Source organism: Podarcis filfolensis (genome assembly GCF_964270895.1).
Source record: "Podarcis filfolensis genome assembly, chromosome: 17".
NCBI lineage: Eukaryota > Metazoa > Chordata > Lepidosauria > Squamata > Lacertidae > Podarcis > Podarcis filfolensis.
This window is the reverse complement of record NC_139621.1, coordinates 29,373,738-29,394,674: the sequence shown is the minus strand read 5'-3', so window position 1 is coordinate 29,394,674 and position 20,937 is coordinate 29,373,738. Positions and strand designations below refer to the sequence as shown.

Here is a 20,937-nt window from a genome sequence, read left to right as displayed (position 1 = left end):
AGCCTTCATGGAAGACTGAGCACCTCCTACTGCAAGCTCTGCTCCCCTTTGCTACAGCGTTTTGCTTCAGCTCACATGGGTCTGGACTAATCTGAAAAATGTCCTCAAACAGGGGGATTTTAGGATTGTATATTAATCACCTGAGACAATTTGGTTGTGGAAGCAGGTAACAGTGGGCGGCTAAACTTCTTCTGGGATCCAATAGCAGCTGGAAATGGTGGGGCAGAAAAAACGGCTGCCACAGAATTGATCTTGTTGATCCACAACTCCATTTCTTCCGGGCTCCTGCAGAAGAGAGCAAAAGGTCAGTCAGTCTGGGAGCTTGTCTGTTTTGCTTTCTCTCCAGCATCTGCTCTGCCCTAAAAGGAACTGCCGCTCTGAATCATATTTCCTACTTCAGCATTTCAATACTGGACAGTGGGCACTGACTGCACAGCTTGGAAGATCCCACCTGCTTCTTTCTCCATCCTTTGCTAGAGGTTGGTCTAAGCCCAGAAGCCCCCCTTCTCCTAATAGGTGAAATGTTTACCTTGTCTTAATACTTGGTGCTTTATCACTAAGCTTCAAATGCAGCTGAAATATTTAACCTGGAAAGGGCCAGAGCCACGGGAGAAGAGGAGCTGCAGCAGCCTAGCATCTTCAGGGATCATTACCGCATGGCAGTGCTCCCAAACCACAAAAGCTATCCAGAAGGGTACCACAATCAATTCATCTAGGATAATTAAACAGAATGGCACTCTTTCTTTAATTCTCCCAGCAGAAGTCATCCACCAGAGCAGTAGGAAGCCCATAAACAGTCCCCGGGAAACCAGAAGGATAAGGGGCTAGATAATCTGCTCAACTGGGATTGCTTACAGCTGGGCACTGTTGCACATTCAATCACCTTCCCAAAGAATGGCACAATAGAGAGATGTATCTATAGGTTGCAATATTAAATGACTTCAGTGATGGTTTTCAACTGCAGTCTACTCATCGCTTCGTTCACTGAGACAAGGCAACTTTCTCTCTCAGTGAAGTATTTATTGCCTCCAGTTTATTTATTTATTGAATTTGCATACGAGAACACAAAATACAATACAAAACACCCACCCACACCACACCACACAAACACATCTAAAATACCACAGAACGATAATCAGCCAAAGGCTTGGTTATAGTTTCTTATGCTGGCTTGAAACTTCCATGGGGCGAAATGACAAGAATGTTAGTGCTTGGCTGCACTCCACCAGATCCTTGCCAGCTTCCTCAAGAGTAAAAACAAAACAAAACCCCAAAGCTAACAAGCAATTGTGACCAGCAAGGGCCAAGGATAATTCCAGCCAGATTGTTCCTCAATACTACCTTGGGTATTGGGTTGTAAATGTTTCTTTACGATTCAAAATAGAACAGCATGGAGATGATGCTTTGGTTTTGGCCAAAACAAAACACCATCAGTTTTCTACTGCTTTTTGGTTGGACTCCCTACTCCAGAAAACGACTAAAGCTCTATTTGGGCATTAACTTCCTTTGTTTGGTGAGAATCATGTTTGGTTTGGAGGGTGTAGTCAAGCTTAGTACTATCTCTGTCACCTCAGCTATCATTGTTTTCTCTCTTTCTCTTTTATATGCATCTTTGTTCTCACCCCCCTTTCCCTTTTTTCATTTCTACCACATTATTTCTTTAAAATTGAAATTATTTCAATAAAAATATTAATATTAAAAAAAACCCTGAGTCTATTAGAAGAAGAAGAAGAGGAGTTTGGATTTGATATCCCGCTTTATCACTACCCAAAGGAGTCTCAAAGCGGCTAACGTTCTCCTTTCCCTTCCTCCCCCACAACAAACACTCTGTGAGGTGAGTGGGGCTGAGAGACTTCAGAGAAGTGTGACTAGCCCAAAGTCACCCAGCAGCTGCAGGTGGAAGAGCGGAGATGCGAACCCGGTTCCCCAGATTACGAGACTACCGCTCTTAACCACTACACCACAGAAGGTGGGTGGCATAGCAACTGAATTCATAGCAGTGCCCCAAACCAAGTACAGACACCGAACAAAGAATGGACAGGGTGCCCAGTGAGGAAAACAGAACGTTTAGGAGTTTTAGTGACCCCAACCCCACCTCTGTCTTGCTGCTGCATTGATTATCCAATCAGTAGCATCAGGGTCAAAACAGGATCTGCTGCCACATCTGAACAGGGTTGGGGTGCTGCACACCAGGTCTATGCCTTCACGCAAGTTCAAATAAGGGATCACAGCTGTGTTACTGGAATTTGAACTGATACTAAACTGCACCAGCTGTCAGGCTGATGAGTGACTGACAGAACAGCAGGGGTTTGATGAGCTGGAAGAGGGGCCTGGCTCTTTTCTCCTCTTTCCTGGCATACTCTACTCTCAGCTACAAGCAACTATTCTGCCATGCAAATTAAAAAAATATTCCACAAGCAATAAGAACAAAAAGATGGAGAGCCTATCCTGTGATACATTCAGCTTGCTGGCTCAAAACTAGTTTGAGTTACTGAGCTACAGTATGGAGTCTATGCCTTTGTGGTGTAGTGGTTAAGAGCGGTAGTCTCGTAATCTGGGGAACCGGGTTCGTGTCTCCACTCCTCCACATGCAGCTGCTGGGTGACCTTGGGCTAGTCACACTTCTTTGAAGTCTCTCAGCCCCACTCACCTCACAGAGTGTTTGTTGTGGGGGAGGAAGGGAAAGGAGAATGTTAGCCGCTTTGAGACTCCTTAGGGTAGTGATAATGCAGGATATCAAATCCAAACTCTTCTTCTTCTTTTCATTTTCATACTATCTTATATTCAAGAATAATTTATTTATTTTTTTAAATCCAGTGTGAGAAGACACACCACCCTTGACTGTGAGCATATTTTGCTTGAATCCCTAAAGGAACCAAAAGGGTACCTACTGGGCTTGGAAAAGCAGGACCCTCCAGTCAGCTGTCTTGAGCTTCAGAACATTTGGCTTCTTCTCATAGTCTGTCGCCTTCGATGCTAATGCATGGTGCACGCTGACTGCATTCTTAAGATCTTCCTCTGATAAAGCTTTATCTGGTTTGTATTCATCCTGCAGAAGCCCAAATTAAGAGTACAAATTATTATATAGTGCCGGTGTTTTTAAAGCCTGATTACATTTCAAAAGAAGGCAATAAACAAAAGTTTATTTAAAAGAGTCATCTAACTTGGCAAAAAACAAACCAACAATCCCATATCCAGCTACAACCCTGTGTATGTTTATTCAGAGATAAATCCCACTGCACTGAGACTTAAGACTGCAATCCCATGCAAACAATTGGGGGTAAACACTGTTGAACTCTTTGGGACTTTCTTTGGAGTAAATCTGCATAGGATTAACTTATTTAAAAACAAAAATGCTGCTATTTAAATGTTTGGGGGGTTTTTTTTAGCATTTCAGATTCAAAACAAGCATTTGCAACCTAATAATCTTTAACTGGAGATGCCAGGATTTGAACTTGGATCCTTCTGCAAGCAAAACGTAAGCTCTACTACCACATTATAATCTCCTAATATTTCCCCAATTACAATTTTCCTAATGTACAAGACACCGTTGCCTAGCATCTGCTAGAGTGATGTGCAATGTTCAAGAAGGAGTTTCTCTATGAAACAGAGAGAGAGAGAGAGATTGAGAGATCCTACCATAGCACAAGTTTGGATTGTCTTGTGTTCTTAAGGGCTTAATCACTGTTGGATCTGGCCGTCTACTTTTGAAAACTCTTGATGAGTAAAAAAATAACCCCACATTTACACAGCAGTAGGCTGCTCTGTAGCAAGATCCCCTGATCTGCCACTGTGGTTTCCATTTCCCATCCCCAGCAGTGAATGCTTTGCTTATATGACATCTCCAAAGTACATTGTTGGGGGCTGCTTGTTTTTTTAACATTATTAAGGAAAAAATAACATAAAAACAACTTCCAGTAGCGTCCACACTGGTTACATAATGTGTCTTCAGCAGACAGACATTACAGGTCAGCTCTTCATTAAATCAATTTCAGCTCAGTACTGACCCATAGCAAATTCACCGTAGAACAGCCTGCGGCCAGCATATTAAGAAAGGTAAATCAAAGATTCCTCCATGTTCCGGAGATGGGTTTTGACTAATATGCAATGTATCCTATATAGGAAGGCTAACTGGAAGTCAAAGTATGTTTTTTAGGATGGGAAACAATGCTATAAAAATCAAGCGAGTGGATCTGTGCCTGTGTGCTTGTTAACAGTAGTATGGCAAGGCAAAAACACAGCTCAGGAAACAGAGGAGTAGCTGCTGTGCCTTTTAATAGTTGCGTAAAAGAGAGAATTTCAGCAGGGCCATCTTCTCCCAACCCTACAAGAGAATCTGCTCTTGCTGAAATCCACTCTTCTATAAAACTGTCAATGGTACATGAGTTCTGTCCTCCTCTAAGTCTTATTAGTCTATATAATCTGTCACCTGCTGTTGACAATGGACATGACACCCCGGTTGGTTTTTTTACTGACATTGCTTCTGCTATTAACAGACCTACAATTTTAGTAGTAAATGATTCCAATTCGTGTTTCACAATGAAGGTTGGAGGAGGAAAGTTTTTGACATCAACAGAAAAGATCAAGAAAAGAGATGGGGGTATGTCTGGCAATGAATAAAATCTTTCTGCTTAGGCAGCGGCTCCTTTGGGTCTGGGAGCTTGAGCAATCAATCTCAGGGACTTCACTGGTCCCTTGTTCCCATGGATCTGGTGTTTCCCTAGAGTTTTATAAGAGGTGTTTACTCAGACATAAACCCCACTGTCTATTACAGGGCCTATTCCAAATAAGTGTACATAGGATTAGAGCCTTGGACTGCAATCCCATGGACTTGTTTTGCATACCCACCTGCGCTCATTTGGGAGAAAGGCGAAATATAAAGGTAACAATAACAGAACTCTCCTGCACTCTTTGTCATGAACAGGCCCCAGCCATTGAGAACCAAGCCTGTTCTTATCTGCGCAACCACATTCTGCGTCATCTGTTAACCACACAAGTGATGGAACTTTATGCATTCTTATGTATATTGATATATTTGCTCCACTCCTGAACCCATGGGACACTTGTTGCTAAGTTGTTTAGGAACTGCAGGCAGTTTCAGCCTGCCCCAATCTATGCCACTTAATGCTTTCAGGAGAAAAATCTGGATGTTGCTAGTTCCAATAAGCAAGTTGCCAAAAAACAATAGACTCATTCCCTGCCTCACTAAGCTATTCCAGATGCCTAGCCATAGTACTGAAAGCATTTCCTGAACTTGATTTTATGGTATTTGTACCAGTGCTTTGTGAGTCGCTGTCCGACAATGTTAGCTCTGACCAAAAAGCTGGCAGTTCCCAGAATTGTTCAAGCTTGCCCCTTACGTATCTTCTACCTTCAGCTTCATTGTAAAGAACCCTGGATGCCGTGTCACACAATTTCTGTGTCTCGTTCCTCTTCACAGCTTACTTCTTCGATTTTCCATTATCCCCCACTGAGAAATTATATTTCAAAACAAGGCCTGTGGCATTAAACATGGCATTTGAAGGCTATGACTTTGCATGTTTGTTCTGCAGGTTGTGTAGATTCCTTTTCTCCACTTTTACCATGTTTCTTTTCTTTTCCGCTTCAGAAAAGGGAATCTCTGGCATTCAGTGACTAAGCTTGTGGCCGATACAATCTTCAGGCTACAGAAGCAGAGATGAATCAAGGCATTTCTTTTTTAAAAAATACTGAGCAGGAAAGCAGAGGCATCCAGAGGTGAACTGGCTGAGTCAAGGTCATAGAGCAAGATGGTGGAAAAGTGATGCCTTTCTGAAGCTATCACGTTGAAAAAGGAGTTGAAGCTTGAGATGTTTGCTAGGAAAAAAAGTCCACAGTTGAAGCTACTTTCATTCCTGTTAAGAATGCAAATTCTTTTCCTCTTAGGGCTCCTTTCACATTACCTTCATGTTGTGAGAGCCACTGCAGCAAAAGCTATGTCAGAAGCCCTGGCCCTAAATGGAAAGGTCCCATATTGCAGCTCCCCTTCCACAACCATGTTGTTCCAGTTACCAGGAGTGGCAGCGGCTCAGAGCTTCTCATGTTACTCTCACAGAAGTGAGAAGAAACCACACTAAAGTGATCCCAGTGCCATGAAGTTAACGTGTCAACCCGGACCCTTTTGGTGGATAGTGTATCAGACAGGGAAACCTGAATTCAAGCTCCTTCCCAGTCTAAAAGTTCACTAGTTGGGCCTTGTATTATCAAAACTTACCTAAAGAACCTATCATAGAATCACAGAGTTGGAAGATACCCTGAGGATCATCCAGCCCAACCGCCTGCAATACAGGAACATGCAGCTGTCCCTTACGGGGTTCGTACCTGCAACCTTGGCGTTATCAGCACCACGTTCTAACCAATTGAGCTACCCTTGGGTTCCTCCATTAATATCTGGGAAGGGTCATAGCTCGCTGATAGAACACCTGCCTTACATGCAGAAGATCTCAAATTCAATCTCCAGCATCTCCAGGTAGGCCTGAGAATATCTCCTGCCTGTGCAGCTTCTGCCAATCAATGTTGACAATACTGAGTTAGACAAACCAATTGTCTCACTCAGTATGGCAGGTTCCTGTGTAGGAAGCAATAATCCTTCAAAAATGTTCCAGTTATTGGCTCATTTTCCACGGCTGGGCACCCTCCCTTGAAGACGGACCACCATTTAAAAGAAAAATGTAAGCAATTTGCCCATCTGCACAACATTATCTTTTTTTAAAAAAAAAAAGCCCCAAAGAGATCAAAGAGCAGTCGAGTGGCCATGACAAAAGTGTAGCAAACTCCGACACACTCGGTAATTTTTCAAAGCCGCACGTGCCTTTCCATTCATGTCCTTAAAGACCTCTCCTTCAAAAATGAATCCTGCAATTGCCTTGTCGGCTAAAATCCTCCATTTTTCAAATCAGTTTTTGAAAAATTGCTTTTGTAATGGCTGAATTTGGGATTAGCTAACACACATATCAAAAAGAAAAGGAGCTCATCTCTCTGTCTTAGAATGAAATGCGGTTGCTGTGAAAGTTGGGATAAAAAAAAAGAAACAAAGAAACCTGAGTACCATCTGTTCGTTTTTAATTGTAAACAGGGATAGGATTATCATCTATAATGGGAGAAAATGTTTCCTGTAACCTTCTATCTCTGCCTCAGTCTCCATAAATTTCCTTCAGATGTGAAAACATTTGGCACTTGCTAATTACATAGTGTCTATTTCATGGCAAAACTTTGGTGTTCTGGGTATTTCAAGGAAACAAGCAAAGAGGAAATGTTTGTGACTTAACATGCATCACTCTTTCGAGTACCCTGTGCTTCCAGGTTTCACATGCAGTGCTGGGGAAAGAGGAAGAATTTCCCAAACTTGTGAAAGTTTAAGTATCTCTGGGGGAGTTGGGGAGACAGTATGTGCTCCTTCATCTTCACCCCTGACTTCACATAAGACCTTACTGCAGGAATAATAATAATAATAATAATAATAATAATAATAATAATAATAAATTTTATTTATATCCTGCCCTCCCTGGCCAGAGCCTGGCTCAGGGCGGCTACCACCAATAAAAACACAGTAAAAACATAATAGGGGAAAAAGAGAGCGGGGGGGGGGGACCAATTTAAAATACAGGTTAAAATGCAATTTAAAATGCAGCCTCATTTTAGAGTAGCTGATATTGCGGAGCCTCTGGCCCTCCCAATTATTGTTAGACTCCAACTCCCATCAGACCCAGCTAGCATGGCCAGTGGACAGGAGTGATGGGATTCATAGACCAGCAACATCTGGAGGGCCTCCCATTCCTGCCATAAAGTATGTGGAGATGAAGTACTCCAGCTTCTGCTCCCTTCCTTGAAACAGCCAAATGCAGCTCAGATACAGGGAGCATCTAAAGCGCCTCAGAGAGGTGAAGTAATTGCAGACCATACTATCATTCACTTGGCTTGTGGGCACAGCACACACACACAAGCCAACAAAGCAAGAAGACAGGGTGAAACGTCTCTCCTTTATTCTTCATCCAATAAGGAGTTCAAGGGAGTGTATTGGACAGGGAACCTCTTACCTTTTGCAAATAAAGCACAGTTCCTTTAAGAACAGCATAAAAGGCTTTCCATCCCCTCTTCCCTCGTGGAGCTATCAAAGTAGAACATGGACAAAAAATATATATGCATAAGTAACCATTGGTAATATAAATCAAGAGTGTGCTCTGTTCAGGATCTACCCCTTGTTTAATATTATGGGGGCAGGAACAGAAATAAGCAACAGTGCATATGTCTTGTTAATAATAATAATAATAATAATAATAATAATAATAATAATAATAATAATAATTTATTTATACCCTGCCCATCTGGATGGGTTTCCCCAGCCACTCTGGGCGGCTCCCAATTGAATATTAAAAACACAGTACAGCATTAAACATTAAAAACTTCCACAGGGCAGGTGCCACTACCGAGAAGGCCCTCTGAATTCATCCTTGGAAGAAACATTGCTGTTAAACTTGTGATTCTACCAGCTACTTATTGATATACCAGCCCTATTTTCACTGAAGCCACTTCCTCCGAGACAGTGACAGAAAGCCCTTCAGTTTGGTGGAGGGTATGAAAATGGGTGCAGAGAAAGCCATTTGTCATGTCTCTCATGCTTGGTGTAGCCTGGGCCGGAATATGTGAGGGACTAGGGTCTAAGTAAGGAGCCAGGCCTAAGCAGGGGAAGCCATCAGAAGTATAGGAAGTGATCAGCCTCCCCTTCAAGAAAGCCCTGGTGAAGAAGGGAGAGGGGAAGGGGCTTTTCTTACAGCTTGTCGGGTGCAAGAGAAATAGCCAGGTGAAAAATGGAGAGCTCTGGTGAAACAGCAAAAATATTCAGTCAGAGAGGAAGGGGCTGGAGCCCTACACTAACCCTCCCACCTCCTCCTTGTACAAGGCCTTGCTTACAGAATGCTCTGAGCATCTGGGGGCTCCCTCCTTGGTAAGCTTCACATAGATTAGTACAGTGTGAACATTCCTTCGGTTCTCCTTCCAGCTTGCAAGGTGCAAAGGCTGCTCTGAAACCCTGGACTCATCTGCCGGCACCCTTTACTTCCAATTCCCACGCAGCAGTGGGGGTGGGGGCAAGTGAGCTGGACTGGGCAGCTGCACCCATGTAGCTTTCCGGTCATTTCATCCCCTCCTCCCTCTCCATTGCAGCATGTAGAGAAAACAGTTCTCATTGAAATGCACTCACTCTTCTTCCCATCCATATCAGCGTGGATTTTACGTGCCAGGAATCCAGTTTTGTATACAGCAGCATTGGGGTCGTGAGGAATGTCCAGGAAAGGGTTACCAGAATTGCCTATGCGGTTGCCAGACTTCGACTGAGTTCCATTATCCTTCTCATCGGTACCATCCGAGGGGGATTTTTTCTTTTCTTCATCATCTCTAAAGCAAATTTGGAAAAACAACAACACATACATACATAGTAAAGGTAAAGGGACCCCTGACCATTAGGACCAGTCATGGCCTACTCTGGGGTTGCGGCACTCATCTTGCTTTATTAGCCGAGGGAGCCGGTGTACAGCTTCCGGGTCATGTGGCCAGCATGACTAAGGCGCTTCTGGCGAACCAGAGCAGCGCATGGAAATGCCGTTTACCTTCCCGCTGGAGCAGTACCTATTTATCTACTTGCACTTTGACGTGCTTTTGAACTGCTAGGTTGGCAGGAGCAGGGACCGAGCAACAGGAGCTCACCCCATCACAGGGATTCGAACCGCCAACCTTCTGATCGGCAAGTCCTAGGCTCTGTAGTTTAACCCACAGCGCCACCCGCGTCCCTACATACATACACCTAAATTCAGTTGGCGAGCCCAATGCAATCTTTATCTTTTTAAAATCAGATTAAGGAGAGGAACACTTTTTTTATCACCTCAGCCTACCAAGTAAGTGGAAAGACACTTCCTTCATGTTAGGCGCTGTGGTCTAAAACGAACTGCAGTACTTCTAACATACACCTAATTTTAAACCTGCAAGAAATCTTATTAGTTTCAGCGGGATGGCTCATATATTTATATTTAGAGATATGAATCAGAACCAAAACCTCTGCACCATTCCCCTGGGGCTGCATGTTTTAATTCGCTGGTATCAACATTTCTACCCCAAGAGAGCATTAACTATGTAAGGCATGTAACTAGAGCCAGTGTGACGTAATGGTTAAGAGTGTTGGACTAGGACCTGGGAGAGCAGGGTTCGAATTCCCACTCAGCCATGGAACTCACTGCATGACCCTGGGCCAGTCACCATCTCTTAGCCTAACCTACTTTACAGGGTTGTAGTGAGGATGACATTGGGGGGACGACCATATACACCACCTTGAGATCCTTAGAAGATAAAGGTGGTATACTATCATCCTCATCATCACTGCTATATGCCACTGTTGTAAAAAAAAATGCCAGATTTGGTATCGTTAAGAAGACGTCTCTCGCTTGAGTGTAAAGATTATGAAGGAAGAGAAGGTAGAATGTAGTTGTAAAGGCATGTAGGATTCCAGTTGTTTTTTTTAAAAAAATGTATGAACTATGACATAACGTTTTTTTAAATGGCAAAATGTCGGAATGCTAACCAGGGGCAGCAGCTCTCTGTGTATCATACATTTTTGACCAAGGACTTATTGACTCGGTTTAATCCTGCAAATAACGACTGCAGCAAACAACTTCAAGATTCTGGTTTAAAGCACAGAACAAGAGCGGTTAGACAGAGAACGCCTCTTGTCCAACTGACTGTCAACAAGTTCTCCCCCTCTGTTTCATCAGCAACGCACTAGTTCATTCTGTTCCAATACTACTGGAGTGACATCAACTAAGGGGAGCGAGGGCTGTTATTTGATCTAAAATGTAAGAGCCATCTGCTGCACCCATAGCAGCACAGCACAATGTTTCCCACAGGGCACAGGGCTCACTTTGGAGCTCCAGTGGAGAGAGGCCACAGTCATTTGAATGCACGAAGCTGCCCCTTACAGAGTCTGTCTAGCCCAATGTAGTTTGCTCCAGTTGACAGCAACTCACTAAGGTTAGAGAGAAAGAAAGACCTTTCTCAGGTCTACAACCTGGATGCTTTCTTGGTAGGAGAGCCTGGATCTGGGATAGGTTTGTTGTCACAGCTGTAGAAAAGCCATACATGTATTCTGTCTTTCCCTCTGTGCTGAAATCAGTCACAGCCCAGGTCTCAATTAACAGAACTGCTATCTAAACCATAAAATGCACCCTTTGAAGACATCTTTCCTGGTGGAAATTCTGTCATCTTAAGGAGTCTGACATAGATGGACGATAAATCAGTCCTCTGCAATATCTCCTTTGCTTCCTAACCGTAGAAGAAAAACACAGCAGCCGTCACTTATTTCGAGTTTTATCAGCTAATACTCATTTCCCCAAGCCCCTTGGCCCTAATCAAGAAAAGCAATTCTACCCTCTAAATGTTAAGATGTTTATAAATTACTCCAAACAGAACCAAGTAATTCCGCAAGTGTCCTTGTCAAGTGTGGAGTACCTGTATAATGTCAGGAGTTCGAGTGGTGTAGACTGTACAGAATATGCTTGCTGATCAAACAGGTTGGATAACTCAGTTGGTTAGAGTGTGCTGCTGATAACGCCAAGGTCACAGGTTCAATCCCCAAAAGGGACAGCTACATATTCCTGCATTGCAGGGGGTTGGACTAGATGATCCTCAGGGTCCCTTCCAACTCTAAGATTCCATGATTCTATCAAAGTAAAAAGCTACCTCATTTAACTTTGGTCACTTGGCCATCTGTTTCAGCACTGTCTATCCTGACTGGTAGTGGCTCTTCAAAGAGGTCTTTCCTGTTAATCTAGGGCCAAGACCATTTTAGACAAAGATGCTGGAAGCATTCTTCATGCAAAAGATCTGCCCAACCACTGAGCTGCAGGGCACTTTCAAAACAAGATCTAGTCCTATAAGTTTGATTCTGTAGATTCTACATTTCCCAAGCGCCATCTAAATCTTGTGTTCCAGTGCTCCAGCCCCAAATAATTGTTTTCTGGCAGGGATTCTTCTCTGGCCCAAAATTCTTTGGCTCCAGAGCTGGAAAATAATTTGGAGTTTGGAATTAAGGTCCAAATGCACTCACCTCTTATTTGTGATGAACATTATGAACCTGCAAAGCCCATGTCCAAGCCTGAGAGGTATGAGTTTCACTAAGGTAGTAGGGGAGGGGCTTCCTCTCCATTACAGAGGGATTTGCCCAACAAGGAGCTCTTGGCAAAGAACTGCAATCTAAACTGCACTGTTCTAAAAAGGTATAGTTAAAAGAACACAGAGTTCTACCCATCCTCTGTCATCCTCTGCTATACCCTGCCCCCCCCCCACATCCTGGTCATTTGCCTTCTCACTTCTCCACCTTCCCTGGTTATTCAGGGCAGAGTCTCCACAATGACACATGTGTCCTAAATTGGCTGGTTTCTACTCCGTGATGCTATCACAAGCAAGATGGCCCTAGAAAACTGGGTACTCTTGTAAGTGCCACTGAGAGGGAAACGGCTTTCTCCGTCAGTAGAGAAGAAGAAAGAGGAGCAGAGAGGTAAGTTCTTGTGGCCACTCTTAAGTACATGGATGAAGGTTAAATGAAGGACAGGGTAGAAGGCAGAGTTCAGACAGTGGAGGCTAGCAGCTGATTTCAACAGTGATGAAACTGCATGATGTCAAAAGCAGCAGCTGATTTAAATGAAGATCCTGAAGGACCACAGCTACTCCAACAATCTGCTTTTAGGTACCAATGCAACTGCACTTGCCCACATTGCCCTATCCCTAAAGTCATCCCTACCTCTCATCCCTCTCATTCCCACCCTGCCTGCCCCCCCATTTGCTTTAAATTGGATGCTCCTTGAAGTGAGGGTCTTGGCTATTTCCCCCCCTCTGTAACTGTACACTAATGGGACTGTATAAATAATAATACATAATAATAATTAACTTCCATTATCATCAGGAGCAATTTGATAGTGACTGCTACTGTCATGGGAGTGCAAAGGACTCAGTAATACTGAAGGGGTAATTATGGCATCTTTCATCCCGCAAACCACCATCAGTGCAGGAAAAGAGCCTGCAGATGTTCCACTGCAGTTGGTGTAACTTGAAAGCTCTTAGAGCAGCAAAAGCTGGCTCCATAAAAGCAGCCTTCTTACCAACATCAAAATGGGCACGGCTGCATTTAAACTGACATCCTCTGTTCTGCCACAGCCTTCACACAACAGCCACGATTCTCTCTCACTACAGAAAGCACCAGCGTCATAAGGAAGTCAAGCAAGCAGGGATGACAGAGAGGAATGATTAAAGTGTCTTGGCAGACACTGGACTCCTCATGCTTGGCTTTGAATTCCAATTGTTAGCTTCCTGAAAGCAGCCGAAGTGGGGTACATTAGGCCTTCCGCAATTAATTATCTTTGATATCAGTTCGCTGTCAAGCTATCCATAGTTAATCAAGAGACAAACACGAGACAACAAGCCAACAGGAAGAAATCTGACCCGAGACGTGTTTTCTACTCAGCAAGTTCTGACACAATGTCCTGGAAGATAAAAGGCCGAAAACTAAGCACGTGTTTTATTCATGCTGCCACAGATTAACTGAGGATTTAATTTCTCTCTCTAAGATGAAGTTTCCGAGCCAAATAAAAATGTCCTCCACCCTTACAAGTGGCCTTTCATCACTAACAACTCGTTCTGCTAGCCGGAGTAACAGCAGGCATGTGGATTTCATGATATAATAAGGGCTTGACAACCTGCACTCTTGTTACAGCTTTGAGGACAGCTCATCCAGTGTTCTGTGGACCAGGGAGTTAAGGTCCAAATGCACAAATCAGCACATTTTCCTGATGTGCCATCTCCACTATTTCAAAAAATTCCCATAAAACACCATCAAAACAGCACAACTGTAAGGCAGAGTAGAAACTCTGAAACTGTGCCATGAGAAGAATCCATCAAGGACACATTTCACATTGGAACAACAAAACTCAGTGCAGTAGAATGATCTCCCCCTCAACCAGTAACATGAGCAATTGCATAATCTCAAGGGAATGAACAAAGGCACACTGCGATTTCTGGATACACATTAAACAACTTGGGATTAGGGTATCTAGAGGACTGCCTTCTCCTGTATGTTCTCTGCTGGGCTCCCTTGAGAGCACTCTATGCCCCGGAGGTGTGCTCATCTTGTACTAGAAACCAGGTTCTTGATGTCACAGCTCCAGTTCTCTGCAATCGATCACAAGCCGAAATTAGGAGACACCTACTGTCATGGTGTTTAGATGCCTATTGAAGACATTTTTCTTTAAGAAGGCTTTCTGAAATGACCCAGGCGTTTGTGGCACAGTTGTATCTCTCAGTAAATTGTTTTCTTGCTTTTAGAAGTTGTGTGTTTGAATTTTATTTTGTTGTTTATCTCATGAGCCACTTCAATGGGCTTTATGTTATGAAGCAGTCTATAAATCTGTTAAATTACTACGGCACAAAAAAGCAACAATAATTAAAAAGTGTCTCCAGTGCTTGAGCACAAGTGACTAGGCAAAGGGGAGATAAGGAGTCGAGGAGGCAAAAACCATCAAGCTGCCCTGAGTGTATGTACAAGGCATTTGTTTTGAGAGACAAAAATCACATATATATTACAGGCAGGATTACTGTAATGAGCTACATGAGGCTTACTTTGAAGACAGTTTGAAGACTTCACTTAGTGTAGTATGAGGCTACTTAGATTACCAACTGGGACTGGGCGTTATGAACCATTTCCAGATTCAATTGAAAGTGGCAGTCTAAGAACATCAGAAACTGCCTTATAAGAAGTCAGACCACTGGTCCATCTCACTCAGTGCTGACAACATCAACCAGCAGTGGGTCTCCAGAGTTTCAGACGTCTTTCCCAGTCCTAAATGGAGATGCCAGAGTTGGAACCTGGGGCGTTTTGTATCCATGCTCTTACCACTGAGCCATGCCACTCCCCAAAGTTTGAACCTATAAAGCCCATCATGATTTAGGAGAGGGAGAACTTGAAGAATCACGTGTCTCCATATGCATCTAGCTGTACATTAAGATCTTTGGAGCAGGGCCTCTTTCAAGTGACTTTGCTGAGTGAGGCAGGTGGCTACTGGGCGGGCCGGGCCTTCTCAGTGGTGGCTTTTATGATTCTGTGACTTTTAGTTTACTGGCTTTTTGTATTTGCACTTTAATTGTTTTATTCTGGGAACAGTCCTGGAAATAAGATTGAAAGGTGACCATAAATAAATAAAGTAAGTGTGTGTGTGTGTGTGTGTGTGTGTGTGTGTGTGAGAGAGAGAGAGAGAGAGAGAGAGAGAGAGAGAGAGAGAAAGAGAGAGAAGATAGCTCAGTTGGTTAGAGTGCGGTACTGATAATGCCAAGGTTGCAGGTTCGATCCCTGTATGGGACAGGTGCATATTTCTGCATTGGAGGTTTGGACTAGATAACCCTGTCCATCAAATGTCTGTTTTACAGTATTTGAAGCGCTTCACAAAACATACTTCAGTAATCCTTGCAACACTACTGTAAGGTGGTGTCAGCATTATTATCCTTACATTGCAAATAGAAGGAAAGACTGAAGCTGAGAGGTGCTTGGCTTGGCTAAGGCCACCTAATGAGTTCTTGGCTTGGGCTGGATTTGAACCCGTGACCTTTCAAGTCCACTGCAGCTTGGTCTCTTAATTGGCATACTGCTCTCCTAGCTCTCCTGAATGAATAATGACTATACAGCAAATTAATGCAAGAGGACTTGGTGGGTTGATCCCCTGGATTGCTGGGGTGGATTTCTGCAAGATCTAGAATCTGTTCCATATGCTGCCTGCATATCAAGCGGAATGCCATAACAGGCGTCATTTTTAAAACTCATTAATTCTGCACAATATACTTACACTGCCCACTCAAGCTTCTCGTTTTTGATTGAATTGTAGAGAGCCTGTAAAAGGAAAGGAAGAAGAAATTACTGGGTTCGTCTTGACCGCACACAGAAGATTGCTGATTTTTTTTATTTAGGAAAAAAAGACCTAAATGTCACAAGCAAGCTGCTTTTGATCATGAAAGCACCCATATACGGCAAAATCAAGCACAAATGAAAATATTATTCAAGAGCAGGGTGGCACAAATGTGCTTGCCATTTTTTAATTCTGCTGAGAGCACTCGCTTTTTACCCAAGTCGAGAGAACACCAGATGGTCTCTGTGACCTTGCACTGACTTTGGAGGCTCTCCAAAGTCACACAGAGATGTCACACTGACTTCCAAGGTCCTTAAAGCCATAGAGTGAAGGTCAAAGTCCCCACCAACCCCTTGCCCAGTCTAGATCCTGGGTTGGATGAAGGAGCTTATGCTGGGCCCATTAGATCATTGAGACAACTAGCTCTCACCTTTTGGAGGAAGAGCAGGGTCAATGATGGACAGCAGAAATACCAAGCAATCAAAATCTGCTGACCCTTCATATCAAAGAATAATGAATAACTGTTGATATATATGTGTATAGAATTTTGGGGTTCTGTCCTGCAAGTAAGAGAAATCAAAAGCAATGTCCTGAACAGTGATGCCACAGACCAAGTGATGCCACAAACCAAGTTTAATGCTGGATTGTTTACAGAATTAGGAAACCAGCAGTCCACATTTTGCTTCTAGGCTTTCCTGGGGCTTTCCATTTGGAGCCACAACACACAACCTGAGCTCAATCCTTTTTTAAAAAAAGCAACACATTTGACTTCTCCAGACACAGGTAAAGGGGCTCTTTAACCCCATGCCTCTCCCTAGCCGAACAGCGCCAGAGGCCTTGGTAAGTCAAGAAACAAGCCAATTAAGCAAGAGCAGCTGGTGTCCACTTAAGGCAAGATGTTCAACCACAGCCTCTTCTGTTCTTTTTGTTGAGCCCTTTGTCTGTGGCTTGCCTGTAGTTCATGCAGTTGTAAAGTAGCTAATGTTGTGCAAACAAAAAATATCCCACATTATTTACCCTCATACCAGATTGTGATCTTCTACCAAATAACACACAAACACACATACAAATGAAAATCGAAGCTGAGAGTTCAATCAGTACATTTCAGACATCTCTCAATTGACTGTCATCATCATCATCATCATTTCACATACTGCTGTCTATTGCTGTTTAAAGTGCAGGTGGTATAGTGCCCTGTGAAGACAGACGGGCAGTTTTACTTGACAGAATTCCATTATATTATTAAACACTATGCCAATCCCATATGGTGAGGGTCGATCCCTACTCTGCGGTGCCTATATCAAATAGTATACTTAAAAATAATAATATTAAATTACGATACTGCAATCAGTTATCTCCAGCAAGAGAAACCTATAGTGTGACTGTTAAAAGTCTTGAATGTTAGTTTCAGTAAGAGATTGCATTTTAGGCCTCTTTGATATGCAGACAGGTTTTAAACAAACACATGTATGCACACACACTATATTAGTATTATTTAATGCCATCTATGCACTGTCCTGCAGCGAAAAGGATCAATAAGAATCTATACAAAAATCAAACAAGCACAATCAAGACCAACAATCAAAAGCAACAGATTAAAATAATTGAAAACTCAAAACTTTAAACAATCTTTAGGAAAACAAACAGATCACACTGAAAAGGTGTGTGTCTCCGGAAACAGAATTCCATAAACAAGGCACCACCACTGCTGAGAGGTCCCAATCCCCAGATATCTCACCATATTAAGTGCAAACATGTTGGATTGTGCTCAGAAATGCACCAGAAGCCAGTCCAGTTCTTTAAGCACTAGTCTAAATTTGTTCCCAACATCCAGTCTGGTCATAGCAGCTGTGTTCTGAGTTAACTACAGTTTCACATAGCAGTCCCAAATATAGGGTAGTCCCAAATATAATGCTTTAAACCATAGCCAATTTTAAATGTTACTATAGATTACCAGTCCCAGGCAATCTCTGGCCAGAACTGGCACGCCAGATTCAGCAGATGGAAGATGTTCTTCACCACAGGGGCTCTTGGGGCTAAGGTAACAAAGCTTGATTCTAGGAGCTGCCCCACCCCCAGCTTTGCTGCTTCAGGTCTTAGGGGGATTCATTCCTGTCCAGAACAGGATGAGCATCATTCTCCCAGTGGTTGCTCAAAGGCACAAATATCACTTCTAAGGTCGCTACCAGAAGAGGCACACTTTGAACTATAGTGCTGATTTATTTTCACAAAAATAATGCAGTGGTTACACAGGTGGAATCTACACACATGAAAAAAAACGCTGTGAAAATGGATTTAAAAAAAAGTTTTGAAAAATACGTTGAAATTTCCACAGCTCACTGTCACTATCTAGTGCCACATTTGTATACTGAACTTCTGTTGTTGTTGTTTAGTCGTTTAGTCATGTCCAACTCTTCGTGACCCCATGGACCAGAGCACGGCAGGCACTCCTGCCGTCCACTGCCTCCCGCAGTTTGGTCAAACTCATGTTCGTAGCTTCGAGAACACTGTCCAACCATCTCGTCCTCTGTTGTCCCCTTCTCCTTGTGCCCTCCATCTTTCCCAACATCAGGGTCTTTTCCAGGGAGTCTTCTCTTCTCATGAGGAACTTTACAACACACTTAAAACGTTTTATTTGTAGCTGTATAGCTGAGTCCACAATGGTGCCATCAAGTGGTTGTAGCACTTTCTGCCATGTTTTTCCATCACTTTTTATGCCTCAGGAAATCCATTTTTCTTTTCTGGAAGTGGATTTCGTTGCAAAAGAGTGCTGTTCAGTTGTTGCTATTTATCGCAATATACTCACATGCTCTGTGGTGGGTGATTAAGGTGCATTTATTGTAAGGTTACCAGACGTCCCCGTTTCCTGGGGACAGTCCCCAGATTTACAAATCCATCTATTTAGTAGGAAGTTGAAAAGTGTCCCCGGATTCATGGGGGGGGGGGGGAATCTGGTAACCTTAATTTATTGTGAAAAGGGTACCTACGGGCATCTACCCAAATGCGAGGCAGATCTGCACAAAAGGCAGGCACCCTGGAGGTGCCCGAAGACTCTGCTAGCCTGACCTCTTTGGAGGACCACAGCAATTGCCCATCTCAAACTTAGAACACTTCTGTGTACATATAGAGAGGGGCATTCCAAAGACAATCACTCCACCTCAATTCTTCACCCCTTAAACAAGCAACATATCTAATACAGTGGTACCTTGGGTTACAAACTTAATTCGTTCTGGAGGTCTGTTCTTAACCTGAGGTACTACTTCCGGGTTAGCGGAGTCTGTAACCCGAAGTGTTTCTAACCCAAGGTACCACTGTAACTAATTGAGATTAACAAGCGGGGTATATGAAACCATTTGGAAGAAACAAAAACAAACCTAAATGATTGCTAGAAATCCATTATTGCTTTCCCTGTTTCCAGTGGCTGCTCTTTCTCTCACTTGGTAATCTTCCAGTGCCGAACGTATTAGTTTCTGTCTTATTCTTAATGGCAATTCAGCCCAGATCAATTGTTAGCCCAGTCTCTGAGTATGAGTTGGCATGAGCAAGCAATATTTTATTGCGGAGGGCGGGATGTCCTTGATGAGAATGATTCCCAGCTGGCGGGCATCAATCACACCTTCACAACTCTGGTTTGGGGGGGGGGGAGTAGCCACACTATGGGAAGTCCCAGAGGCCTGTCAGGATGCCACAGATAATACACTAGTCCCTAGTTAAACTAATAATGTTCCACTTGCACATCACAAAAACAGACTGCCATCTTTTGACACACAATAGAAAACAACCAGCTAAGGCTACCTAAAAACATGTCAATGCTTTTGGACTCCCAGTACCCAAAGAAGAAAAATACCATATGAAACAGGAATCACTCGTTATGCTATATATTATTATATAGTTTATCAAACATAAAATCAAATAAACATACAAGTGCAATATAGTACTATTAAGGTTGTCTTTAATAAATCATTCTTTCACCACTTCAGTCCATGTGGATTATTTTTTTAACCTAGATGAGTCTAAGCTACAGAGAAAGTTCAACTATTTCTTACCAGTAGGATCATTTTTATTTTTAAAGTTGGCCATGCTTCCTTGCCTTTAACAGCTTCCTGACAAGGTTCAGTGGATGGAGTTTTCTATGCCTTTATCCCTTTGCCAGGAAAAGCTTCCATTGCCAAAATTTCTGTGTGTCAAGCAGCTGTCATAGGTCTAGGAACCTAGCCAGGAAAGAAAGTTGGCAATACCTTACTGCCAAACCTTTCCCTCATTTTCTTGAGTAGGGGTGAAGAAACTTTCTTTTCCTATTCAAAGCCACTGACCCACAGCAGAATCAACACTATCTTTAATTGTGCTCTTCACTGTTAAATATTCTTAGTCTATTAAAATACCATAAATAAATACAAAAGCCTACAAAGATAATACTAGGGTGTTGCCATCTTGGAATGCCTCTCAATAGCAGTGCCGAACTAGCCACTAGCAGGAGTTGGGGTTTATTTAGCTTTAAAAAAAAAGTGCTGGTACTCCTATCTCCCTAAAAGTGCCATGGGTACCCATATGAAATAGGCAGCAAATTAAGAGGCAATTGTGAGTACTGTCACACACACAAAAGCAGTGTTAGTTAATTGCCCTTCCCTCAGAAAAAATCAGCAGGGCTGGGGGTGGCATTGGGTGCCACTTCTGGAATATGTGCCCACAAGAATGATGCCTGCCAGCTGTTCTTTAAACATGCTCTTCCTAAGGAGGGGGGCATACAGTGGAAGATCTCCATTTGGGGGCCCTGAACTGTCATGGGGGCCTCTTCACAACCAGCAATGAGCTCTGTGTGACCACTGTTTTCTTCTTCAATGGGGTTGTTCCATGATAGATCACCACCATTTATTTATTTTTTTAAAAAATAAACTACTACAGCTCAGATTTTGATTAAAATTGCTGTACTGGATTATATCACATGTCAAAGTTACTGGAGTAAATAAAAATTTGGTATGCTTTATAG

General features: G+C 43.0%; 1 protein-coding gene across 7 annotated transcripts in view; it reads right to left on the bottom strand.

The window, feature by feature from the left end:
- Positions 1–20,937, bottom strand: part of PSD3 (pleckstrin and Sec7 domain containing 3) — a 160,088-nt gene that overhangs the window by 16,052 nt on the left and 123,099 nt on the right. For all 7 annotated transcript variants that reach the window (XM_083592969.1, XM_083592970.1, XM_083592971.1 and 4 more), the window contains 5 exons: positions 15,891–15,934; positions 9,218–9,411; positions 8,055–8,125; positions 2,892–3,049; positions 141–285 (listed from right to left, as the gene is read on the bottom strand). In XM_083592969.1, the coding sequence (XP_083449095.1) occupies positions 141–285; positions 2,892–3,049; positions 8,055–8,125; positions 9,218–9,411; positions 15,891–15,934 (612 nt within the window). The remainder of the gene's footprint in view (positions 1–140; positions 286–2,891; positions 3,050–8,054; positions 8,126–9,217; positions 9,412–15,890; positions 15,935–20,937) is intronic.